The following is a 20804-nucleotide window of genomic DNA, read 5'->3' as shown; positions in this document are numbered from 1 at the left end:
CAAATACGGTGCTCCGACTCAAGCTTTTGGTTTCGCGTTTCCAAAACAAGACTGGACGTATCGAGCCAGTTTTTTATAGCTAATTTCTAAAGCCTCCAACTCGACATTCAAACGTTCCCGCCTTCGAAACGGCTCCTCGAAAACGCATTATCACAAATCTTTATCACCTTCTCTGACATTTTCTCGCACACCTACAAGCGCGACTTTTATAGTTTCAACTACTCAGTCTCCGCAATCGGTAGCCACTTTCAGCTGACACGGGGGGTTTCTTTTTGAATTCCCCGTTTTTTCACTTACATCTAGCATGCGAAGGGTCATGCATCCAATCCGCCATACACACATGCCCTATAACTCATAGATTTGCATAGAGCGATGATTGATTGGTAGACATTCGATTACAATTATTCGCAATTTCTAATTTCTTAAACAGTCAACAAAACAGAAACGGGCATACAGCGGGGCACTGTATTACAGCAGACGATCAAAGACTACTGTACACTCCAAGTCACAGTTTTCGGTACGGTTTAATGTTTTTCGAATTTCCTGTGAAACGATTTTCACTCGAGCGCCTCGAGGGCGCTGGAGGGGGCTTCCACAACGCCCGGAATCGAGGCGCACGGGCAGCTAACACTTTCGTAAAAGCACAAGACTGGACCGTTCAATCACATATTTCGACACTTTCATACGTTCCCGCCTTCGAAACGGCTCCTCGAAAACGCATTATCACAAATCTTTATCACCTTCTCTGACATTTTCTCGCCCACCTACAAGCACGACTTTTATGGTTTCAACTACTCAGTGTCCGCAATCGGTACCCACTTTCAGCTAACACGGGGGGTCTGGGGGTATCCCCCAGCTACGCTCGAAGAGCTAGTCTACTATAAAATAGTATACAAATTAATAATATCTCCTATAATTTATATCAAGACAATTATTTATTTTTAAAACCCTGGGAATTACCAATGTTAACGCTATCGTTGACCTCTACTCTCCGCCGCTTCGATGATGGCTTCCCGAATATCGTATTGTCGTCGTCGGTCGGGTAATCCTCGTCATTACGTTTTGTATAAAATTGTATTACCTACGCATTAGACGCACATGCCACATGGTATTATAATTTATAACACAAGTACACAACTATTGTTCAATTTGTTATAATTATATTCAATGTTGTTGCGTAGGCATTTAACTATTTAACTGTTATTTATTTGTGCATTGTGCTGTTTTGATCGTTTATAACTCATCAGTATAAGTCAGGACTGAAGAGTGTAAGACAAGTACAAGAAATAACTTATACTGCTTTTGAAGTCAGCTTTTGATTGAATTAAGTGCATTTATTTATGCCTACCTATTAGCTATTACCTAAAATATATCACGGTTGAAGTCTGTAGTAACTTACACTACTAGGTATTGGTAAGCAGTAAGCAGTGGCTGCAGTGCACTGCTAGTGGTGAACAGAGGAATTTTGAGAGCACATTATATATTATAGTTCACTTCACGCCGTTCACGGTGAACTGTTCACCAAAGAAGGATGTAACACCTATCTATACTCCATTTTTTATGTTTTCTATGTAAAAAGTATAAGTATATTATCATTTTTGAAATTGTATGGGATTCTTTTACTTTTATATAATATATATTCACCCTTAGAGTCCCCAAGAAGGGCCTGACAGCGAAAACTGTTAATATATGAGATAAAACATTTTTTTTTGATGGAAAGTTATAAAATCATGGGTAGGTACATGTTATATTTTTAAAACCTGGTGTTGGATTGTGAATTTTCTTTTATTCTAGAATCTAGTCGTTTGAGATTAACACATTGGAGACGAAAGTCTCGTCTGACAAGTTCGTATTATTATAATTGAATAGACGATAACATTATATGGCTGTAATAACATAGGAGACGAGTGACTCGTCACACAAGTCATTTTTGTACACGAGGACGGTCGTTATTTACGTGTTTTCTAAAATCGGTGTATAATTTAATAATACACATATTTATTTGATTTCTTTTCTAATTTTAAATACATTGGAAAATCTAAAAATCTAATTTTATAAATTTCTTATGGGCCAAATCTGTTATTTACAATTCGACCTTGAAACACGGTCTATTTTCGATGAAAAAAAAAAGTCATACAATAATATCACGATAAGACCAGTTTGTATTTAGATATTTTGTCAATTACTCATTATAAATACTCTGTTTTAAATGAATATTATGCATTTAAAATTATGTACACAGTGAACAAATATTCAGTGTAACTCGATGTATCATAATGTACAGTGTTAAATATTACATCTAAAAAAATAAATAAATACGAGAGTTTTGCTCTTATTTCACCTTTTAACTTTTATTCTTCTTTTTAACAATTTAAACTTTAAAAAATAAATTAACATTTTCATCTGTATTAAAATAATTTTTACAATAAAATAAAATTAAAACAAAATAAAAATATTTTAAAAAAATTGGTACTCTTACAATATAAAACTTTTATATTACAACATTATTATATACAACTAAAAAATTGTTCAGATCATATAAAATAAAGAAAGAATTATTATTCCCAGTAATAATTTTTTTTATGATAAGCCTCAAAACAACTTTCAATGCATAAAGGAATATTACACGTTGCACAATAAAATGATGTTTCTTCTCTCCCCTTGTCAATAATTTTTTTTTAAATTTTTTCCATACACACTTTATATTTTCTACGTGGATTTTTTTGACTAGGTGTGGATGGTAATCGCGTTATAAAATGTCTGTCTTTTAGACGAGAATTGCTGTCTATAACAACATTGTTTCTAGAATCATCATCTATTTCACAAAGTTGTTGAGCTAAGTTAAGCATAAAGTTTTTGAGGGATAGTGTTTTGTTTGGAGGAGCAATTTTTTTAAATAAAATAAAACTATTAACTATAGTTATTTTAAATAAGTGAAAAAACATTTTTTTCCACCACTTTAACGTTTTTCGTTTAAAAGGGTAATAAGTTATAAGTTGATCTCCATGGTCAACGCCAGTTTTATTTTTATTATAATCAATTATGGCTACAGGCTTAAACTTTTGAATTGCTTTTACAGTCACAGGTTTCATATCAGCCGAATGAACTGTCGATAATAATAAAACATCTCTAGTATCTCTCCATTTAATACATATCTGTGGGCCATTTCTAGCTAACGTCATTTCACCTTTGTTTAATTTACAATTCACCACTGATTGTTTTGGGAGACCTTTGCGGTTTGCCATAACTGTACCTACGCCATTTGTTTTTTTTTCCCAAAGAAATTTTAAAACAATAGGACTGGTGTAAAATCGATCCATATATATTGTGTGGCCTTTTTCAAAATAATCACATAAAAGACGTTCGTATAATGACGTTATTGAATTATCTAATTGCCTTTTTCCTGAATAAATTTCAAATTTTAAAGTATAGCCTGTTAAAGGATCAGATGCCACATATAATTTCATTCCGTATTTTTCCGGTTTATTTTTCATATAGACGCGAAAATTAACTCTACCGCGGAAAGGACACACGCCTTCATCTACCGTTATGTTTTGATCAGGATAATACGATTTCGACATTTGTGCATTTATGAAGTCTACATAAGATCTGATTTTAAATAAACTATCATGACCTGGTTTACCTTTGCTGACGTATTTACTGTTATTGGAAATATGAAGCATGGAAAAAATACTTGTGAATCTATCTCTTTTCATTAAACTTGATGCAAAAGGTGTGTACAAAATTGGATTTGTCGACCAATAATCTTTAATATGAGGTTTCTCAACCAAACTCATATGTACAATTATTGAAAAAAAATTTTTTAATTCACTTAACGTTACAGGTTTCCATTTATGCCAAACTGATTTTTTTTTTAACAAATTACGACGTTTTAGAGATTTTATGGTTGTAAACGCATACCTATTTGTTTCTTTTTTTATAAGTTTTATTAATGAGTCCGAAAAAAATATTTTAAAACAATCTAGTTCATTAGAATTCGAATTTATACTGTTTGTAATATGAGGAGTTCCTGTGAATGCATGTGGATGAGGTTTAGTATTCCTAGGAAGCCAATTTTCTGGTGGTATAATGTTAAGCCTATCATTATTGAGTTGACCTGTAATATTAGCTGCTGGTAATATATTTTGAAATAATTCATTTTCGTCATCAGAACTTTCAAATCCCCAATTAGAGGCATCATTTACTACTTCAATAATATTTTCTACCGGAGGGTCTAAAGGAACTGCCAGAACTTCATTATTATCCGCAATCTCAATTTCGTGTTCATTAATATCAAATGGTACAGGTAATAAATTTGTAAATTCGGGCTCATCATCGTCTAAAAAAAGGTATATACCTAAGTAAGTAAATAATAGGAGAAATAAATAAGTATAGGTGGGTAGGTGGGTAGTATATATAATAAAATACAAAAGGAAATCATAAATAATGTTATAATATGTTTAAGCTATTGTACTAAGTATGTACTAACCGAGTTCAAAATCATCATTATCAACATTGTTGTCAATTTCTGAACTACTATCATCAGCAAATTCATCAATTATTTGAGAAATATCATAATTAGACAATTTTTGAGCCATTATATTATTATTATTTTTTTCGAATACAACTACAACACGTCAAGCGCCGAACAATATCGAACAATCGCGGCTGTTCTGATACTAATCAGCTTATCAGGTGGGCTACAGTTCATACCAATGGCACGTGTATGATAAAATGCGGCCGATATAATATCTAATTGATATTATCATAAACTAATATAATATTACTAAGCTCTTTGGAAAATTTTTAATTTTATATCGATATTTAATTCCCAAAGACTTTATAAACAAGTCCTTCGTCCATTACAACTACACAAGCGAAGACTTGCCAGGCGAGTCGTACGTCTCGTACGTTAATATTTCAAAACCAACGTTCGTCTATTAGATTAAATTCTTTTGGACTTGTTAAACGAGTCCATCGTCTGCTACGTCATAACAAAAAAAACCTATGTCCGTCTCCAATGTGTTAATTAGGTACTAGGTACATATAAATAATTCACAGAAATTAATTATTATAATTTACAGTAGTCTCCATATTATGATCCAGTAATTTATGCCTGTTACACATAAGTGACATAACCCTTCTGCAGTTTCATTACTTGCTAACCGTTATAGGTGCAAGTATACTACTGTTTTTGAGTTATAGTAGTAATGATAAAACATAACAGTATTCACTTCAATGCTATTTCAATATTTGGAAGATTTTCTTTATCACATTTCTCCATTTTTAGTTATACCTATTATGGATTCATATACAGAATCAAAATTGACAGAATGGGGATTCACAACAAAAACCATTGAAGTTTTTAAAGGTATCTACTATGTATTTTTCTCTTCTAGTTATATTATTTAAGTACAGTGGCGCCGAACTAAAATTTAATAGGAGGGGCAACTACATATTTGAGGTACCCACCCAAACTTTTAAAGATGAACAGATAGGTGACCCTCTCCTACATCACATTTTAATGACTTCAGTCCTTAAGCTTAATAATAATGATAAATTACAAAATTACAAGATGCTTAAAATGTAACAAATGCCTTAAAGCATTAAAAATAATAAATTTGCAACAAAATTAATATTTTTAGGCTCATACTATAATCATTTTAGCGAAACTTTGGTTAAGATTATAGGGCTGAGGTATCCTGGAACACTCTTGTGACGTCATCGTATCTAGTGTACCAAAACGGTAAGAAATGTTGCTGTTGTCGTTCATTGTGCTAGTGGTTGTTATAGGTACGGAGGTATTATGAACTACTGTTGACGAAAATACATTGCTAGGTTCAGGTCGTGCAAATGCATTCACATTATCGATTATGGGCGCTGAACCAAAGGTTGACATGCGCTGAACACTCGATGTAGTCCCGTGTGTTTGAATTGTTTTGATTACATTTTCTACTGCAGCAAGACGTGCCGCCTGCCCCTCGACTAGACATACTCTTTCCGTTAGGCTTGACATTTCTTCCTTCGTTTCATGTTTATAATTCGCTATACGGTGATCAGTATATTGCTTACACTCGATCCGAACTTTCTGTTGTTCCGATTGACATTGTCCACTGGCAAAGCCTAAATCTGCCCGTAATTCTTCAATATTCTTGTCAAGTTTTGAGTCTAACTTATTTAATATACTCTGGTGGCTGTCGAACCTATCATTACATTCTATACGACTGCCCTCGAATTTTTCATTGATCTCAGCAAGACTAGTTCTGAAGTCCGTACTAAAATCGATCCGGTTCTGTTCAAGTTTTTCATTGAGTGCGCTATATTTTCGTTCGATGGAATTGTGGATTAAATCAAATTTCCTATTTGACTCTTCACTTTGATTGCGGATCGCTTTATTTTGAGCCTGGACTTGGTCAAACATCCGTTGGAAGTAGTCCTGATCGTCCAGCACTCGAGTCATATTGACCTGAGACAGCGCCGATTTCTCAAGTTGTTCCCCTTCTTCGGACATCGTTATATCAAAATCGGAGGCGGGCAAATTGATATTATATGGTTGGGAGGGGTCGTAGCGTTCCGGGGGGCGAGTATTGCGTTTGCCGGCGCTTTGCATCTAGTTAGACTGCTTAGTCCAAATAAGGTTTTTTTTTTTATTTTTAAATTTTAATTTGAGAAACGTATATGTTTAAGGTCCTCTTAATTGACTATCTTGAATTACCGAATATTATAATTTATAATTGCTCAGGTGGACCACGATATATATATATATACGATATATTGATGGATAATGAGGTGACCAGGTTATGATACGTACCTACTCGAGGGGTATAGCGTCAATTAGGTAATTGAACGCTTAATAGATCAAATAATCTTAGTGACGTACAATGATTTTAGTATGGTTCGGAGTTCACGCACTTTATAGTTTGGACTGTAACAGCTCCGACGATGAAATTCTGCTAAACCCACCGATAATGATATAATACAATATATTCTTACAAATCTTAACTAGATATATTAATATTATATAACTCTGGGTTATAATTTAAATTCCCCGTGTTTAATTATTATACTAAACCAGGTTTAGAGGGTTAGACTGACCACTTATATTAATACGAATACAATTTAATAGTTTAAATAACGTCAGCCAGAACCCTCACACACCGGGCGACGGGCGTTGGACTAAGAGAGGACAATCCAACAACGTTCGTAAACAACAACAACACATCAATAACACGATTGACCATACCAGAAATATCTAATGTTACTCTTAAACTAATCTTCTTCTTCTACTGGCATTTTTACTCTAAGAGTTTTTGCCGCCATGACTACACTTCGCCACCTGTCTCTATCTTAAACTGCCTCCCTCCAATTCTCAACTGCAAGGATTTTTAAATCTTCTTCTACCACGTCTATCCATCTTTTTCTCGGTCTACCTCTTGGCCTTTTACCTATTGGCTTCCATTCCAATGTCACTCTAACTACTTCATTATGTGTCCTAACCATTGTATTCTTTGGCTTTTAATGAAGCTTGTTACTGTTGTTAGTTCCAACATATCGTACAGCTCTCTGTTGTACCTCCTTCGCCAATTCCTCGTTGTTTCGTCAAAGACAGGTCCACATATTTTCCTCCATATTCTGTGTTCAAAAGTCCTCAGTTTTCTCTCTGTTTGTTTAGTTGTCGTCCAAGCTTCGCAACCATACGTAAGCGTCGGTCTTATAATGGCTACGTATAGTCTTGTTTTCATTTTCCTTGATGACATTTTGGACGTGAAAAATTTTGTCAGTGCATAGAACGTTCTCTGAGCTTTGTTTATTCGAATACTTATTTCCTTTGACCAGTCATTCTTTGTACTTAATGTGGCTCCCAAATATTTGAAATTGTTTACTTTTTCATAGGGTAAATTTTCCTACTCATTAGGGTCCTCCCCACTCTCAATTAGTTCCATTATCTTTGTTTTCTCAGTGTTAATTTCAAGACCTATTCTTTTCGCTGCTTCTTCTAACACTCTGGCTGCGTTGGCTGTGTCTGAAAGCGAATCACCTATTATGTCTAAATCATCAGTGAAGTCGAGAACCTGTAACTTATTCTGGCCGATTAGTAGGCCACCTTCATTGTCCTGTAGTACCCTTATTACCTTCTCTAGAGCAAGATTGAAGAGTACTGGGGACAGGGCGTCTCCCTGCTTTAATCCGGTTTCCACTTTAAAGGTTTCTGATGTTACATTTTGTGTTCTCACTCTGTATTCCGTGTTTTCCATACACATTTTAGTTAGAACTATTAATCCTTTTGGGAAAGCGAACTCGTACATAATGTTGTAGAGGCTCTCTCTGTGGATACTATCATAGGCTTTTTTGAAATCTATGAATAGTTGCCAAATATTCTGCCGATATTCGTACCTCTTTTCAATTATTTGGCCTATTACGGATAGTTGTTCTGTGGTTGAACGTCCTTTTCGGAAACCGCATTGGTATTCACCTAAACAGTCCTCCACATAAAGGACCATGCGATTTAGTAAAATTCTAGAGAAGACCTTGTACGCAGAGTTTAAGAGAGATATCCCTCTATAATTGTCACATTTTGTCTTGTCCCCTTTTTTGTACAATGGTATGATGATTGCTTCATTCCAGCTATCCGGTACTCGTTCTTCCATCCATATTTGCTAGCACAGTCTGTATAATACTACATGTAGCTCCTCACCTCCATATTTAATGAGTTCTGCTGGAATATTATCCGTACCCGGTGCTTTCCAGTTTTTCAGGCCAATTATAGCACTTTTTACTTCATCCAGACTAACATCCTCTACAAAGGGCTCCGGTCTTTCATATTCGACATGTGTTACAGGCTGGGCTGTCATCTTACCATTTAGTAGTTTTTCAAAATAACCTTTCCATCTCTCAGCTCTTGACTCTGGCTCCGTTAACATTTGTCCGTCTTGGTCTCTGATTGCATTCCATATAGGGTTGAATTGTTTATACTGTTTGATGACTCTAAAAAAATTTCTAGTTCTTCCCTGTGTATGATCGTTCTCTGCGGTATGAAGTATGTTGTTAAAGAATTTTCTTTTTTCCCTTTGAAGGGCGCCTTTGCAGATTTTACGTTCCCGAAAGAAAGCTTCTTTAGTTGTTTGAGTATTGTTCTTAATAAATTCATCCCTCGCTTTGCGGCGCTTATCTATAGCAGTTCTACATGCATCATTATACCAAGTATTTCTTGACCTTTTTAGCTCACCAATGCTAGTGTCCGCTGCTTTTTTGACAGCATTACTCACTTTTTCCCAATCCAGATCTACGTCTATTTCTATTTGTACGTTATTCTCTTTAAGCTTCTTCCTTACTTCGTTCTCATAATTTTTCCTCACGGTTTCATCTCTTAGTAACTCTAGATTGAATTTAGCTCTTTTGTCTTGTTTTAATCTCGATTGGCTTTTTAACTTTGATCTAAGTTTGGCAATCACTAAGTAATGGTCCGTGTCGCAGTCGGCCCCTCTGTGGCTTCTTACATCGTGGATAGTACTACGGTATCTAGTCTGTATGAGGATGTGATCGATTTGGTTCAGAGTTTCTCCATCCGGTGATCTCCATGTGGCTTTGTGAATATTTTTATGTGGGAACGTGGTACTACTAACAGTCAACCCATTTGATGTTGCAAACGCTATCAATCGCTGACCATTGTCATTGCTGTTGCGATGCAAACTTTCCTTCCCTATGCAAGGGAAGTACTGTGGTTCCCGGCCGCATTTAGCATTAAAGTCCCCTATTACAATCCTTATCATGTTCCCAGTAATACCCTCATATTTATTTATTTATTTATTTATTTATTATTATAGACGGGCGGATGCCCAATAAAAAAAAATATACAAAGGAATGGTCGATGTAGTTTACAGTTATAAAATAATTTCTTATAGACTACAGACGAATTATACTAATTAATAGGTAGTATTATGTTTCAGTCAGTTCGTCGTAGAAGCTATCTTTCATATTATCATATTTTACTTCTGTTGGTGCGTGGCCATTTATAATACAGATACTAATTGGGCTAGTGTTGATGGTTAAAGTTGATATCCGTTCGGATACTGGATTAAACTCCTTAATGTACGGTACTAATGTCCTATGAACTGCAAAGCCGTTACCGAAGTGATGTGTATTCTCCATTCCAGAGAAGAAAATCCTGTCATTAGTTGTCCTACTCCCAACCATCTTATTTCTTGTATGGCTGCTACTTTAACGTTGTAGGTGTTAAGGACATCAACTAAATTTTAACATGCACCTGTTCTATACAAGCTTGTCACATTCCATATCGCAATCTTAAAATCAGCATTCCGTTTCCAAAAACCAGTCTTGAATCCATGTAATCTTGTCCGAGGCTTAGGTGTAGTTGGTTTCATAACAAGGTTCTTTTACTAGGCAGTGTTGTTAGCCCTGCGCTTAACCCCCAACCTGGAGGACCAGTCTACCCCAACCAATTAAGGTCAGGGTAGGGCTACTGCGGTGTACTTATAAAGGTGCACTGGGCGATGGGAGCGCCACTTTCCCTACACCAATACTCTTAAACTTGAGAGAATACGGAGCTTTTTTAGGGCTCCGTAAACCACCCACGACAAAAGGGGAACACTTTTGTCGCGACCTGTGAGCCGCACCGCGTGATGACCCGAGGGCCAAGTCGGTGGAACTCACAGGCTTTGAACACGCAACGGCAAGTGAATGCCGAGGATTTATTTAAAGGGGAAAATAGTATTAAATAATAAGATATGTATTAAGGTAATCACGTGGGTATATTAAATGGGCATATAAGGATAATTGAAATTTAACATTATAAAGATTAATGATAATATGACATTTTTACAAGAATATAAGTTTGGCGCATGGCAAATGCACAGTAATGTTAACAATTTGGATTATATGGGCAGAGAGCCAGAACATGGCGATTATTAAAATAGAATAAACTTACGTTGTCGCATGCTTTCCCGGCCCGCAGGAGGCGCCACACCATATCACTGATGGTGTGTCCTCGCAGGGTTACCGGGAAAGCGTGCTAGGCTTATGAAGCCGAAAACAAAAGGGGAAACGAGATTTGTGTAGGGACCCGCGCCTTGCGACGCTTCCCTGGCGCACAGACTACACGGAACATGGATTCTGCGTAGCCTGTGGCCTACGTGCTGGTAAAGGTGGGACAGGGGAAATGAAAACATATTACGACATTTTACGTGACTGGCGACTGCATGGTTGTTGTGGCAGGTGCGGCTGGCCGCCACCCGGGCCCTCGTGGCCGACTTTAGCCCATCATGATAGTCGACGGTAGGTGTCGCAAAATGTTGACGGCAGTTGAATATTCCGGAAGTCGGTCGTGGGTTTGATCAGCTTGGCTGTCGCGTGGTTCGTAAGTTGATCGTCGAACAGACGAGCGTGTGATGTCGAACAGACAAGTGGAGAGTCGTGAGGAGACAGTACCGGTCAGGTCCAGCGTAGTCGAAAAAGTGATTTTGTGAATACGGAGACCCGGCGACGGCGGTGACTTGTTGCCGGCGGCGGAGCTTTCCGTTGTTGGTGGGGCAGGTCAGTATCGTAAATTAGAGGGAATTGTTACAATATTTTGGGTGTACAGTATAATTGCCTGCGGGCCGTACCGGCGGACGCGACGAAAGCGCTGGAGGCGACGGACGGCGGACAACCGCGGCACGTCGGTGACGAACACTGCATGGTGAAGGGGGGAACGGGGAACATTGATTGCATAACACTGCGGTCATTTCTGCATTAGCGCGCGATAAACATAATAATATATAAATAAGGTACGCTCATTAGTGGCAATATGGGTACAGGTATGTTTGTAATTATAATAATATTGAGGCAAAAAATGCTGTGACGTTACAGAACCCCCCCAACAAATTGTTGAAGGTGTCTGCAAGAATACCTGAAAACCATTTGTTGTAGAGTAAGATAGCAGAATTTTTTGGGAATGACCATAGACTAGCAATTAGGGGAAATATAACATTTTAAATGTCGACATCATAATAATAATCAAATACATAATAATAAAATTTAATTTGCAACCATAAAAGAATAATAAAGTCGGGTTAGGGAGGATGAGTGATAGGGTACTAGCATCACAATAATAATATAATAAAAACCTACACATCTGTGCGCACACAGTATATAATAATAATAAAAAACCAGCACATTAGTGCGAACACATTATAATAATAAAAGACCTACCAAATATAATTGAGGAACTAGTCCGGAGAGAGATGATGATACCACTAACCACTATAATCCCAACGGGGACAATATTATAAAAAGAAAACCTAACTAGGGAAGAGAAAAAAAAACCTCTGGTATAGTCTATGCCTTAACTGGGGTCACGACTATACCAGGTACGACCATATTATGGGGACTTGATATGGAAGGGACAAGGGGTCTCTGAGACAGTCTATGCCTTTACTGGGGTCACGACTGTCACAGGTACGACCACACTATGGGGACTTAGTATGGAAGGGAGAAGACAAAAAAAATAAAAATAAAACTATTGTGTACAGGCAAGATAACACGGACCTTGCACTGCATTGGTTACTCTGGACATTTTACTTTGACACGCATGGCAAGCCATGGTGGGACCTAACATTATAAAGGGGGGCTAACGAGAATGTTCCTGCATGTTGTAGTGAAAGGGCGGTCAAGAGGCGGGGTCTGGTGGCTCCTTTGCTCCCTTGCGGGAGTCGCCCTCCAGATCATCGGGCCGCGGGTCAATAGTGGTAAGTGTGAGTCGGCGCCCCCCCGGCAGCAGACACATCGCACCTGGCTTTTACACCAGGCGTATGTGAATGGGCCAGTGGAGGCTAACCAACACACACTAGGCCAACCAAGCCCGGACACTCACTGGGACGGAGCGTCACCACAACACCGGTAAAATTAAGAGAAGAGTGTCTCAGACTCTTTGCCGGACAGAGAGTAGTATCAGTACTCCCTGTACGACGGGGGCCCTACCGAGCTGGGGGACAACGAATTCGAAAGAAGGTATAAGAGAGACAGAAAAAAGGCGGGGTGTAAAGGGGAAATAGGGGGGGACAACGCGGAGAGTTACGAATTAAATGACCCGGGATTGATTGTTTCCACAATCACGTTCGCAGCACATCTGTGTGCTTTAGCACGACGCACACATAGTATCGGTGTCGATACCGACAGTATGTACTGGGTAACCCCCCATTTAGATGGAGTACGGAAGGCACAAGTTGGGTCACCAATTTCGTATACAATTTAAGATATATATAAAAAAAAAAAAACATTATCTTGGTAAAATTATTAATTTTGAACAGTTTAAGTTACTGGGGGTATGTACGGTTTGAGCTGATTGACATTGTAAGTACCCTGCAGCGGTATTCTGTAACTCGATAAGCCGTTATCGACAAACGTCGTTAACGAGTGCTTTTCGAGTTTCACGTTATGTATCGAATTTCGTTAACGAAAATGTGATTCTGTAATATCAGTTATTCGTAATTTTTCGTTACAAAAATGGTTTTTGTGTTATCGACAATTTCGTTAACCTTATCAAATAATTCAAAGAGTTTCATAAAATTGACCAATCAAAAACTATCCTGATGATTGGTGATAAGCTATTTTTCTTATCATTACTTATGTCTTATATAAACATTGTAAAATAAAAAATTTAAAATAGTAATTTTTTGTAATTTGTCTGTTGTTGTTACGTCTTGTTCGGCCATATCTTTAAGTTCTTAAAATTCTTTTTAGTTTTTAAAATTATGTCTACTAATAGTGGACCTCCCGTCAAAAGAAAGAGGCAAGGCCGAAGAAATAATGACCAAATTGAGTATTTGGTTGATTATATGCTCCAACATCCAAATTTGGCATCTGGAAAATTTTTCAAAATGAACTCGAGGGATGCATTGCAGGGATCTTGGGAAGAGCTGGTTAAAGAATTAAACGTAATGCGTAGTAATGGACAATCGGAAAAAAACGTAAAATCTTGGAAAGAAGTTGGTACAAAGGCGTGCGCAAGAATTTGTGTTGGGTGCAGTATACATTTTTATCCTGCACTATAGAAAAATGAGAGCCCACTTTTTTCCCTCATTCCTAATATAAGTAATTCACGAGGGGTAAATACTTGACAGAAAGTTTGTACACCAGATTACTGATTTCAATGATTATACCTATGAATACCCATGATTTCCTACAAAGATTACCTATGATTACCCATGATTACCTATGATTACCATCACCTTATGTACACTGATTACCCCCAAGGCGTTTACTCCTCGGACATTCAATAAATTAAAAGTTATGTATATTGAAATGAAATATATAGAATGGTCACTCTTGTAAAGTATTTGAATACAAGTATTCTTATACATGTATTTGATATTTACCCCTTACCTATTAATTATTGTACATGAGTATATGTTATAATACATAATATAATACAAAAATGATACCAGATAATTGAGTGTCTAATAAAGAATACTCAATAGATAGTATTATGTATTAAATTTACATAACTGGAATAGCAGATGTATTTCACCACCCACCGATCAATGTTCTTGTAGACTTCAAGCGTCTAACATTAATATTTTATGTACAAAAAATAGTCATGGAGAGATCAGAAGACCAAGACATCTAAAAAAGTCAGTGCTCTCAGAAGTGCAAGGGTGGAAACTGGGAACAAAAAAAATAATTTACCTCAGCTGTCAGATTTAGACACAAAAGTTCTAAGTATAATCGGCAATGATTACGTTGCAGGGACATCGTGTCCAGAGTCATGGCCGGAAGAGCAGGTATTTTATGAATACTCATTAAAAATTATTAATTTGTTGGTAAATAATAACATATTGATTACTAATGTTTGGTAAAATAATACCAACAGTTTTGCATACACTCATCCATCTGTTTAATAACTTATGGAACTTGTTAATAATTGTTTAACTCAAATAACTTAGTAGCTTCCATTTGTCTTGAAAATATAATATCTTATATTTTTAGGAAAATAATGTACAAAGGATGGCTTTGGATGATGAATCTATTTATCTAGCTGAACCCAGATCATTGAATGTTGAAATAGATGAAGAAAACATTAACCAAGGTTTGTAATATCTAGGTATTACATAAGCTTATGTCTACCTCTTTGTGCTTCTCTTCCAACTGTATGGCCACCTTTGTACAACACTTACATAGGGATCGTCCCCATCTCTTTTTTACTAAGATCATCTATTTTCTATAATTTATTCAAAATCTTCATACTAGGATTCATTATTCATAATATATAATTCATATATTATGCACCCTTGCCTTTAAATATGTGTACAAAAATACTTTTATTCCATTCCTGCAGCATCTTAACTTCTACTAACATCTTATTAAAAAAAACCTACTAAATGCCTTATGCATAAGTATACTAAACATCATCCATACCTCTAACTGGTACTCTTGGTCCTAACGCTTTCTTCCTTTTCATCTTTCTAACCGCACTCCTCACTTCCTTCGCACTAATAAGTCAATCATACCCAAATTCCAGGCTATATAAGTTTATGTAGGTACTAATTTAAATTAAATTTCAATGTAGGAGATAATATTGACTCAGATCTAGAAAACATAGAATATGAAACCATAAGTTGTAGTTTCATTAATGAGAATGATGTATCTACTACACCCATTGCAAGTCAACTAATTTACAAAGTGACAAAAGACAGAAAAGTGATAAGTTCAAAAAGACCAAGTAAGTTACAGTGTTAATTAAATGTGTTTATTTTATTTTATTTTACATATAAACGGGCTTGCGCTTATTAAAAAAAACTATAGGTATTTGAAAAATAATATAAAATAATATAAAACTTTAAATGAATCTCCTGAACATTTTGGTATTTGTGGCATATCATATTTAATTTAAAACTCAAATAGGGCCACTGATTGTACCAATAAATAAAAATGTATTTTATCTTTGTTTTAAAAATTATCATTTTTTTTTCTAGGAATGGTGAGGCAAAAACTTAGCGCTCAGTTGCAGTCGGCTAGAAATTCCTTCAATGGAATTGCAGAATAACAAGCTGATGCTATGACATTGATGGCAGATTCATTGTCGGTAATTGGAAAAGCCCTAAATACAATGGCTGATAATGATGCCAAAAGAAATGAAAACGATATGAAGATGATAGCACTCTATGACAAAATATTGCAAAAACTATAGTCTTAGGCAATATTTATGATAATATAAGAATATAAGATGTTAAATACTATAGTGTTAAATAGTTTATTTAAGGTAAAAATCTAAAGATATTTGATCTATTCAAATACAAAGACAAAGTAAGTAATTATTTTATTTTATTGTTATAGTTTTATCATACTGTTAAATAGTTTATTTAAAACATTGTTTAAAATTTAAAAAAAATTGATTTATTCAAATACAAAGACGAAGTATGTAATTATTTTTAATTAATTTAATCTTCCTCTTCCCCATCTCTTAAATGATCAAACTGATCTAAAATATGTCTTTGAATTCTTTTAGCCACCGCTCTAGGTCCACCTTGTTGATCAATATTTGGTATTTCTATGTTTTCATGTATGTTTTGGCCATTTTGTTCACCAGCTAACTCTTCTTCAGGGATTGGTAAATTATAATGGATTCGCATATTATGTTGAGTAGCACAAGCATTTACAATTCTACCTGCTTTATTAGGAGCATACATAAGTACTCTTTGATAGGAAAGACACCTCCAAACGCTTTTAAATACACCAAAAAATCGTTCTACCACATTTCTAGCTTTACAAAGATTTTTGGTGTATTCAAATTGACGTGTCCCTTCCTGATAATGAGGTAATGGTGTCATGAGCCATGGTTCTAATGGGTATCCAGCATCACCTAAGCAAAATAATTACATGGGTAAGCAATGATGACTTGGAAATTTCAAATTGGTATATAATATACATGTATATTATATTATGTATTCTAATAACATGACTTACCAATTAACCATGTACGACGTTCTCCATTGTTATAATGAAATTCCATTCCACGTCGTACTGCAGACGTACTCCATATATATGAGTCGTTGCGAGCTCCAGGATACCTTGCATTTATGTTCAATATTTTCAAATCCGGGTCAACAATCTTATAATAAAAATTCATAATTAGAGTTTTAAATTGCATAAGCAATATTTATTTTACACATAACAGGTAATACTTACTGCTTGAACGTTGAGCGAATGATTGCCATGGTGGTTAACATATGCCTCTTCATGGACAACTGGAGCGAGAATATTGATGTGGGTACAATCAATTGCTCCTAAAGTACCTTCAAATGGTTGGGGTGCAGCTTCAAATTTTTCTCTACCCTTTTGTCGTTCAACTGCAGTCATTGGGAATTTTACCCACCGTCTCAAAAGACGCTGGTTAATTGCATTTGTCACACTACTAATAGACCGACATACAGATGGCTGGCTAATGTTAAGGATAGAATTACCACCCAAACCTCTTTGGTAACTACCTTGAGCGTAAAAATGAACAGTAACTAGGAACTGTAAAAAAATAAAGATAAATATTTAATTAACAGAAACTTTATTCACATAAAAGAGAAACAAATTGTAACTACATTGCAGTCTTGTAAAGTATGTGAGTAATAGTATATAGTATAGTTATAGTATTTAGAATACTTTTTAGATATATTTGTATTTGAAAATCAACTACTTTTATGCAAATACTTATCAAAATTGAAACAAAATTAACTTACTTGCACTTCTGGAGATAGTCCTGAAGAACGTTTACCTTGTAATAAAGGCCTAATAGCATTTATCACGTCAAATGCTAGTTCAGGACTTATTCTAAACATAAATATAAATTCTTCATGAGGGAGATCAAAAGGATTTTGGGTATCTCTCAAAACCCTTCTTTCGATTCGCCGTTCTTGTGCTCTAACCCTTTCTTCCAACAGCATCAGTTCCCACCTCAAAAATTCTAGAGCCATGACGTGTATCTGAGAGAACGAGTTAGTAATAATTATTAATTCCAAAATCGCAAGATTAAAATTTGAAAATTGTACGAATGCACGATAACAGATCAATGATAACACGAAATATGACGTTTTTCCTCTTATCCATCCCCGGTAAGTATTATCGAGGGGTCTTGATGGGTGTATTAGGTTAACGATATTTTATTTTCACTATCGACAGTTTTAACGAAAATAGTTGTTAGGTTAACGAATATCTGTAGTACAGAATCGCTTTTATCGATAATATTCGATAAGAGAATTTTCGTTAGCGTAACGAATCGAAAGTTGTCGTTAAGCTAGCTTATCGAGTTACAGAATACCGCTGCTGGGGCGTATCATCATCTGGGCTGACTAATTCATAGGCGTTGACATTTTTAACATTTTTTACTTTAAAGGGACCATCGTATAATAAGAAGAATTTAGATATTTTTTTGTCGATTTTATTACTGAGTTTATGTGTTCGGGCTAAGACTAGATCATTTATTTTGAAAAAAGTGGGGTTGAGACGTTCTTTTTGATATTTTTTACGGTATTCGGCTTTTGAGAGTTGTACTTCTTGTGCTAATATTAATTGTTTGTTGAAATCTACTGCATAATTTTCATGAGGGAATTGTATAAATTGAGTGATGGGATTGTGTTGATGACTTTGAAGAAAGAGGGCAGAGGGGGTGTGATGTGTCGATTCGTGGCGAATGTTATTTAATGTCCACTCTATGTAAGGTACATATTGGGGCCAGAGGGAATGTCGTTCGTGGCAGTATGTGCGAAACATTCGACCAAGTTCTCGCATGACACGCTCTGCGGGGTTCGATTGGGGATGGTATATGCTGGTATGGGACACTTGTACGTTATATTTTTGAAGGGAGGTTTGCCAATATTTACTTATGAATTGCCTACCATGATCGGATACTATCTTTTTTGGAACACCGTACTTGGGGAAATAATCCGTGGTTAATTTTTTAACACATATTTTTGCGTTGGCGCATCGGAGGGGATATAATTTTACAAAACGGGTGAAGTTATCTACAATGACGAATATATAGGAAAATTGAAAAATACCGGTAGGGAGGGGACCATAAAAATCGACTAATAATTTATCAAGGGGCTTATTTGAGAGAATGGGTTGTAACGGACCGGCAATGCGAGTGGTCTTCGGTTTGCACTTCTGACACAACTCACATGCCTGTACGATACAACGGACGGTTTTATTAAGAGGGGAAATAACAAATATTAGCTAAATATAAGTATGAGCAGTTTTAAGGGGACCAGTGTGGGCATAATAATAATGGAATAATAATACAACTTGTTTGACTAAGTGGTCAGGAATATAAAGAGACTAATGGGTGTTAGCTTTGGTTGTTCGAATAAATAAAGTGTCTTTTTTCAAAGTATAATATTGTTTCCAGACTGGTGGGTGATTTGATTTTAATTTAATAATGATATTTTTTAAGCGGGGGTCTTTTTGTTGTTCAGATGAGATATTGTTAAATATTGAAATAATGTCGGGAGGAATAGGTGGGGGGAGAGTGTAATGTAGAATACTGGGGGAGTCTTTGGGTGGTTGATCGTCGAGACCGAGAGGGTGTCTTGACAGGGTATCTATGGGATTGTCTTTCCCAGGACAGTGAATAATTTTGAGATCAAACTCTTGGAGTGCAAGAGTCCAACGGGTGAGACGGGAGTTTTTTAATTTACAAGAGAAGAGAAATGTTAAAGCTTTATGGTCAGTATATAAATTAATTGGGTGGCCGAGAATATAAATTTTGAATTTCTGACAGGCAAACAGAATACCTAGCAGCTCTAGTTCAGTCACTGTGTAGTTCCTTTCGGCACCACACAGTGACCTACTTGCGAACGACAGGGTATTGCGTTGGCCCGCAGCATCAATTTGGAAAAGTTCTGCTCCAAGTCCTATGTACGAGGTATCGGTTTGGATACAGAATGGAATATTAAAATCGGGGTGAGTTAATGATATTTGAAGGGAGAAAGCAGTTTTTATTTTTTGGAAGGCTATTTTATCTTGTTCGGTGAATATCCAGGGAGTGTCTTTACAAATGAGATGAGAAAGGGGGTGTAATAAGGAAGCATGATTTTGGGAAAATTTACGGTAGAAATTACAAAAGCCGAAAAATGATTGGAGATCTTTTTTATTACGAGGTTCGGGAAAATTTTGAAGGGCGTTAACTTTATCGGGGTCCATGATCATACCGGTAGGGGATATAAAGTGACCGAGAAATTTAATTTGTTTTTTATGGAAGTGACATTTTTTAAATTTTAGGGTGAGGCCTGCTAGAGAGATTTTATGAAAGATCCACTCTAGAGTCTCAAGGTGTGTTTCGAAAGAAGGGGAGGATATTAATATGTCGTCGACGTAGGTATGAATGTCATTGGGGGAGGGACAGGGGCTAGTATAATTATTTAGAGCGGCTTCTAATCCTTTCCCAAAGGCTGCATTGGAAATATTTAACCCAAAAGGCACTACACAAAATTGGTAGGACCTTCCGTCGTAGAGGAAACTGGTGTACTGACGAACCGAGGGGTCGAGTGGGATTTGCCAATAGCCAGAGGAAAAATCAAGAGAAGAAAAAAAAGATTTATTATTAAATTTTGCTAGGATATCATCGATTGGGGGGGAAGCGTCTCGAGTGGGAAGAATAATAGTATTTAATTTGCGAGCGTCTAAGCACAAACGTAGTGTGCCGTCAGCTTTTATTACAGTAACGAGGGGATTGTTGTACGGGGAATCTGATCTTTCGATCACCCCCCACTTAATCATTTTGTCAATTTCTTTTTGTACGGCGGGACGACGAGAGAAGGGTACAG

General features: G+C 36.2%; 2 protein-coding genes and 1 pseudogene across 2 annotated transcripts; 1 reads left to right on the top strand and 2 right to left on the bottom strand.

Moving 5' to 3' along the window:
- Positions 1-8657: 8657 nt before the first annotated feature.
- Positions 8658-10194, bottom strand: LOC111030095 (craniofacial development protein 2-like). The gene is made up of 2 exons (XM_022309442.1): positions 9941-10194; positions 8658-9792 (listed from the first exon to the last, which is right to left on the bottom strand). Exons 1-2 carry the CDS (start codon positions 10192-10194, stop codon positions 8658-8660), a joined length of 1389 nt encoding a protein of 462 aa, XP_022165134.1.
- Positions 10195-15000: 4806 nt separating this feature from the next.
- On the top strand, positions 15001-16183 carry LOC111030066 (annotated as a pseudogene).
- A 248-nt stretch (positions 16184-16431) lies between these two features.
- On the bottom strand, positions 16432-18518 carry LOC111030101 (putative nuclease HARBI1). The gene is made up of 4 exons (XM_022309456.1): positions 17724-18518; positions 17182-17511; positions 16960-17104; positions 16432-16855 (listed from the first exon to the last, which is right to left on the bottom strand). The coding sequence occupies exons 1-4, from the start codon at positions 17955-17957 to the stop codon at positions 16434-16436; spliced, it is 1131 nt and encodes a 376-aa protein (XP_022165148.1). The 5' UTR covers positions 17958-18518; the 3' UTR covers positions 16432-16433.
- Between the last annotated feature and the right edge of the window lie 2286 nt (positions 18519-20804).

The sequence above is a fragment of the Myzus persicae genome, unplaced genomic scaffold (assembly GCF_001856785.1).
Source record: "Myzus persicae strain clone G006 unplaced genomic scaffold, MPER_G0061.0, whole genome shotgun sequence".
In the NCBI taxonomy this organism is placed as follows: domain Eukaryota; kingdom Metazoa; phylum Arthropoda; class Insecta; order Hemiptera; family Aphididae; genus Myzus; species Myzus persicae.
The sequence above is the reverse complement of the archived record's forward strand: the minus strand, read 5'-3'. Positions and strand labels throughout refer to the sequence as shown.

What these genes read in the sequence shown, in the direction of transcription:
- LOC111030101 (XM_022309456.1), bottom strand. Translation starts at nt 17,957, where the DNA reads ATGGCTCTAGAATTTTTGAGGTGGGAACTGATGCTGTTGGAAGAAAGG. An exon ending in GACTATCTCCAGAAGTGCAA is followed by an intron (nt 17,512 to 17,723) that starts GTAAGTTAATTT and finishes ATTTTTTTACAG; the next exon opens with TTCCTAGTTACTGTTCATTT. An exon ending in ACGTCGTACATGGTTAATTG is followed by an intron (nt 16,856 to 16,959) that starts GTAAGTCATGTT and finishes TATTTTGCTTAG; the next exon opens with GTGATGCTGGATACCCATTA.
- LOC111030095 (XM_022309442.1), bottom strand. Translation starts at nt 10,194, where the DNA reads ATGGTTGGGAGTAGGACAACTAATGACAGGATTTTCTTCTCTGGAATG. An exon ending in TACGACGAACTGACTGAAAC is followed by an intron (nt 9,793 to 9,940) that starts ATAATACTACCT and finishes ATAAATAAATAA; the next exon opens with ATATGAGGGTATTACTGGGA.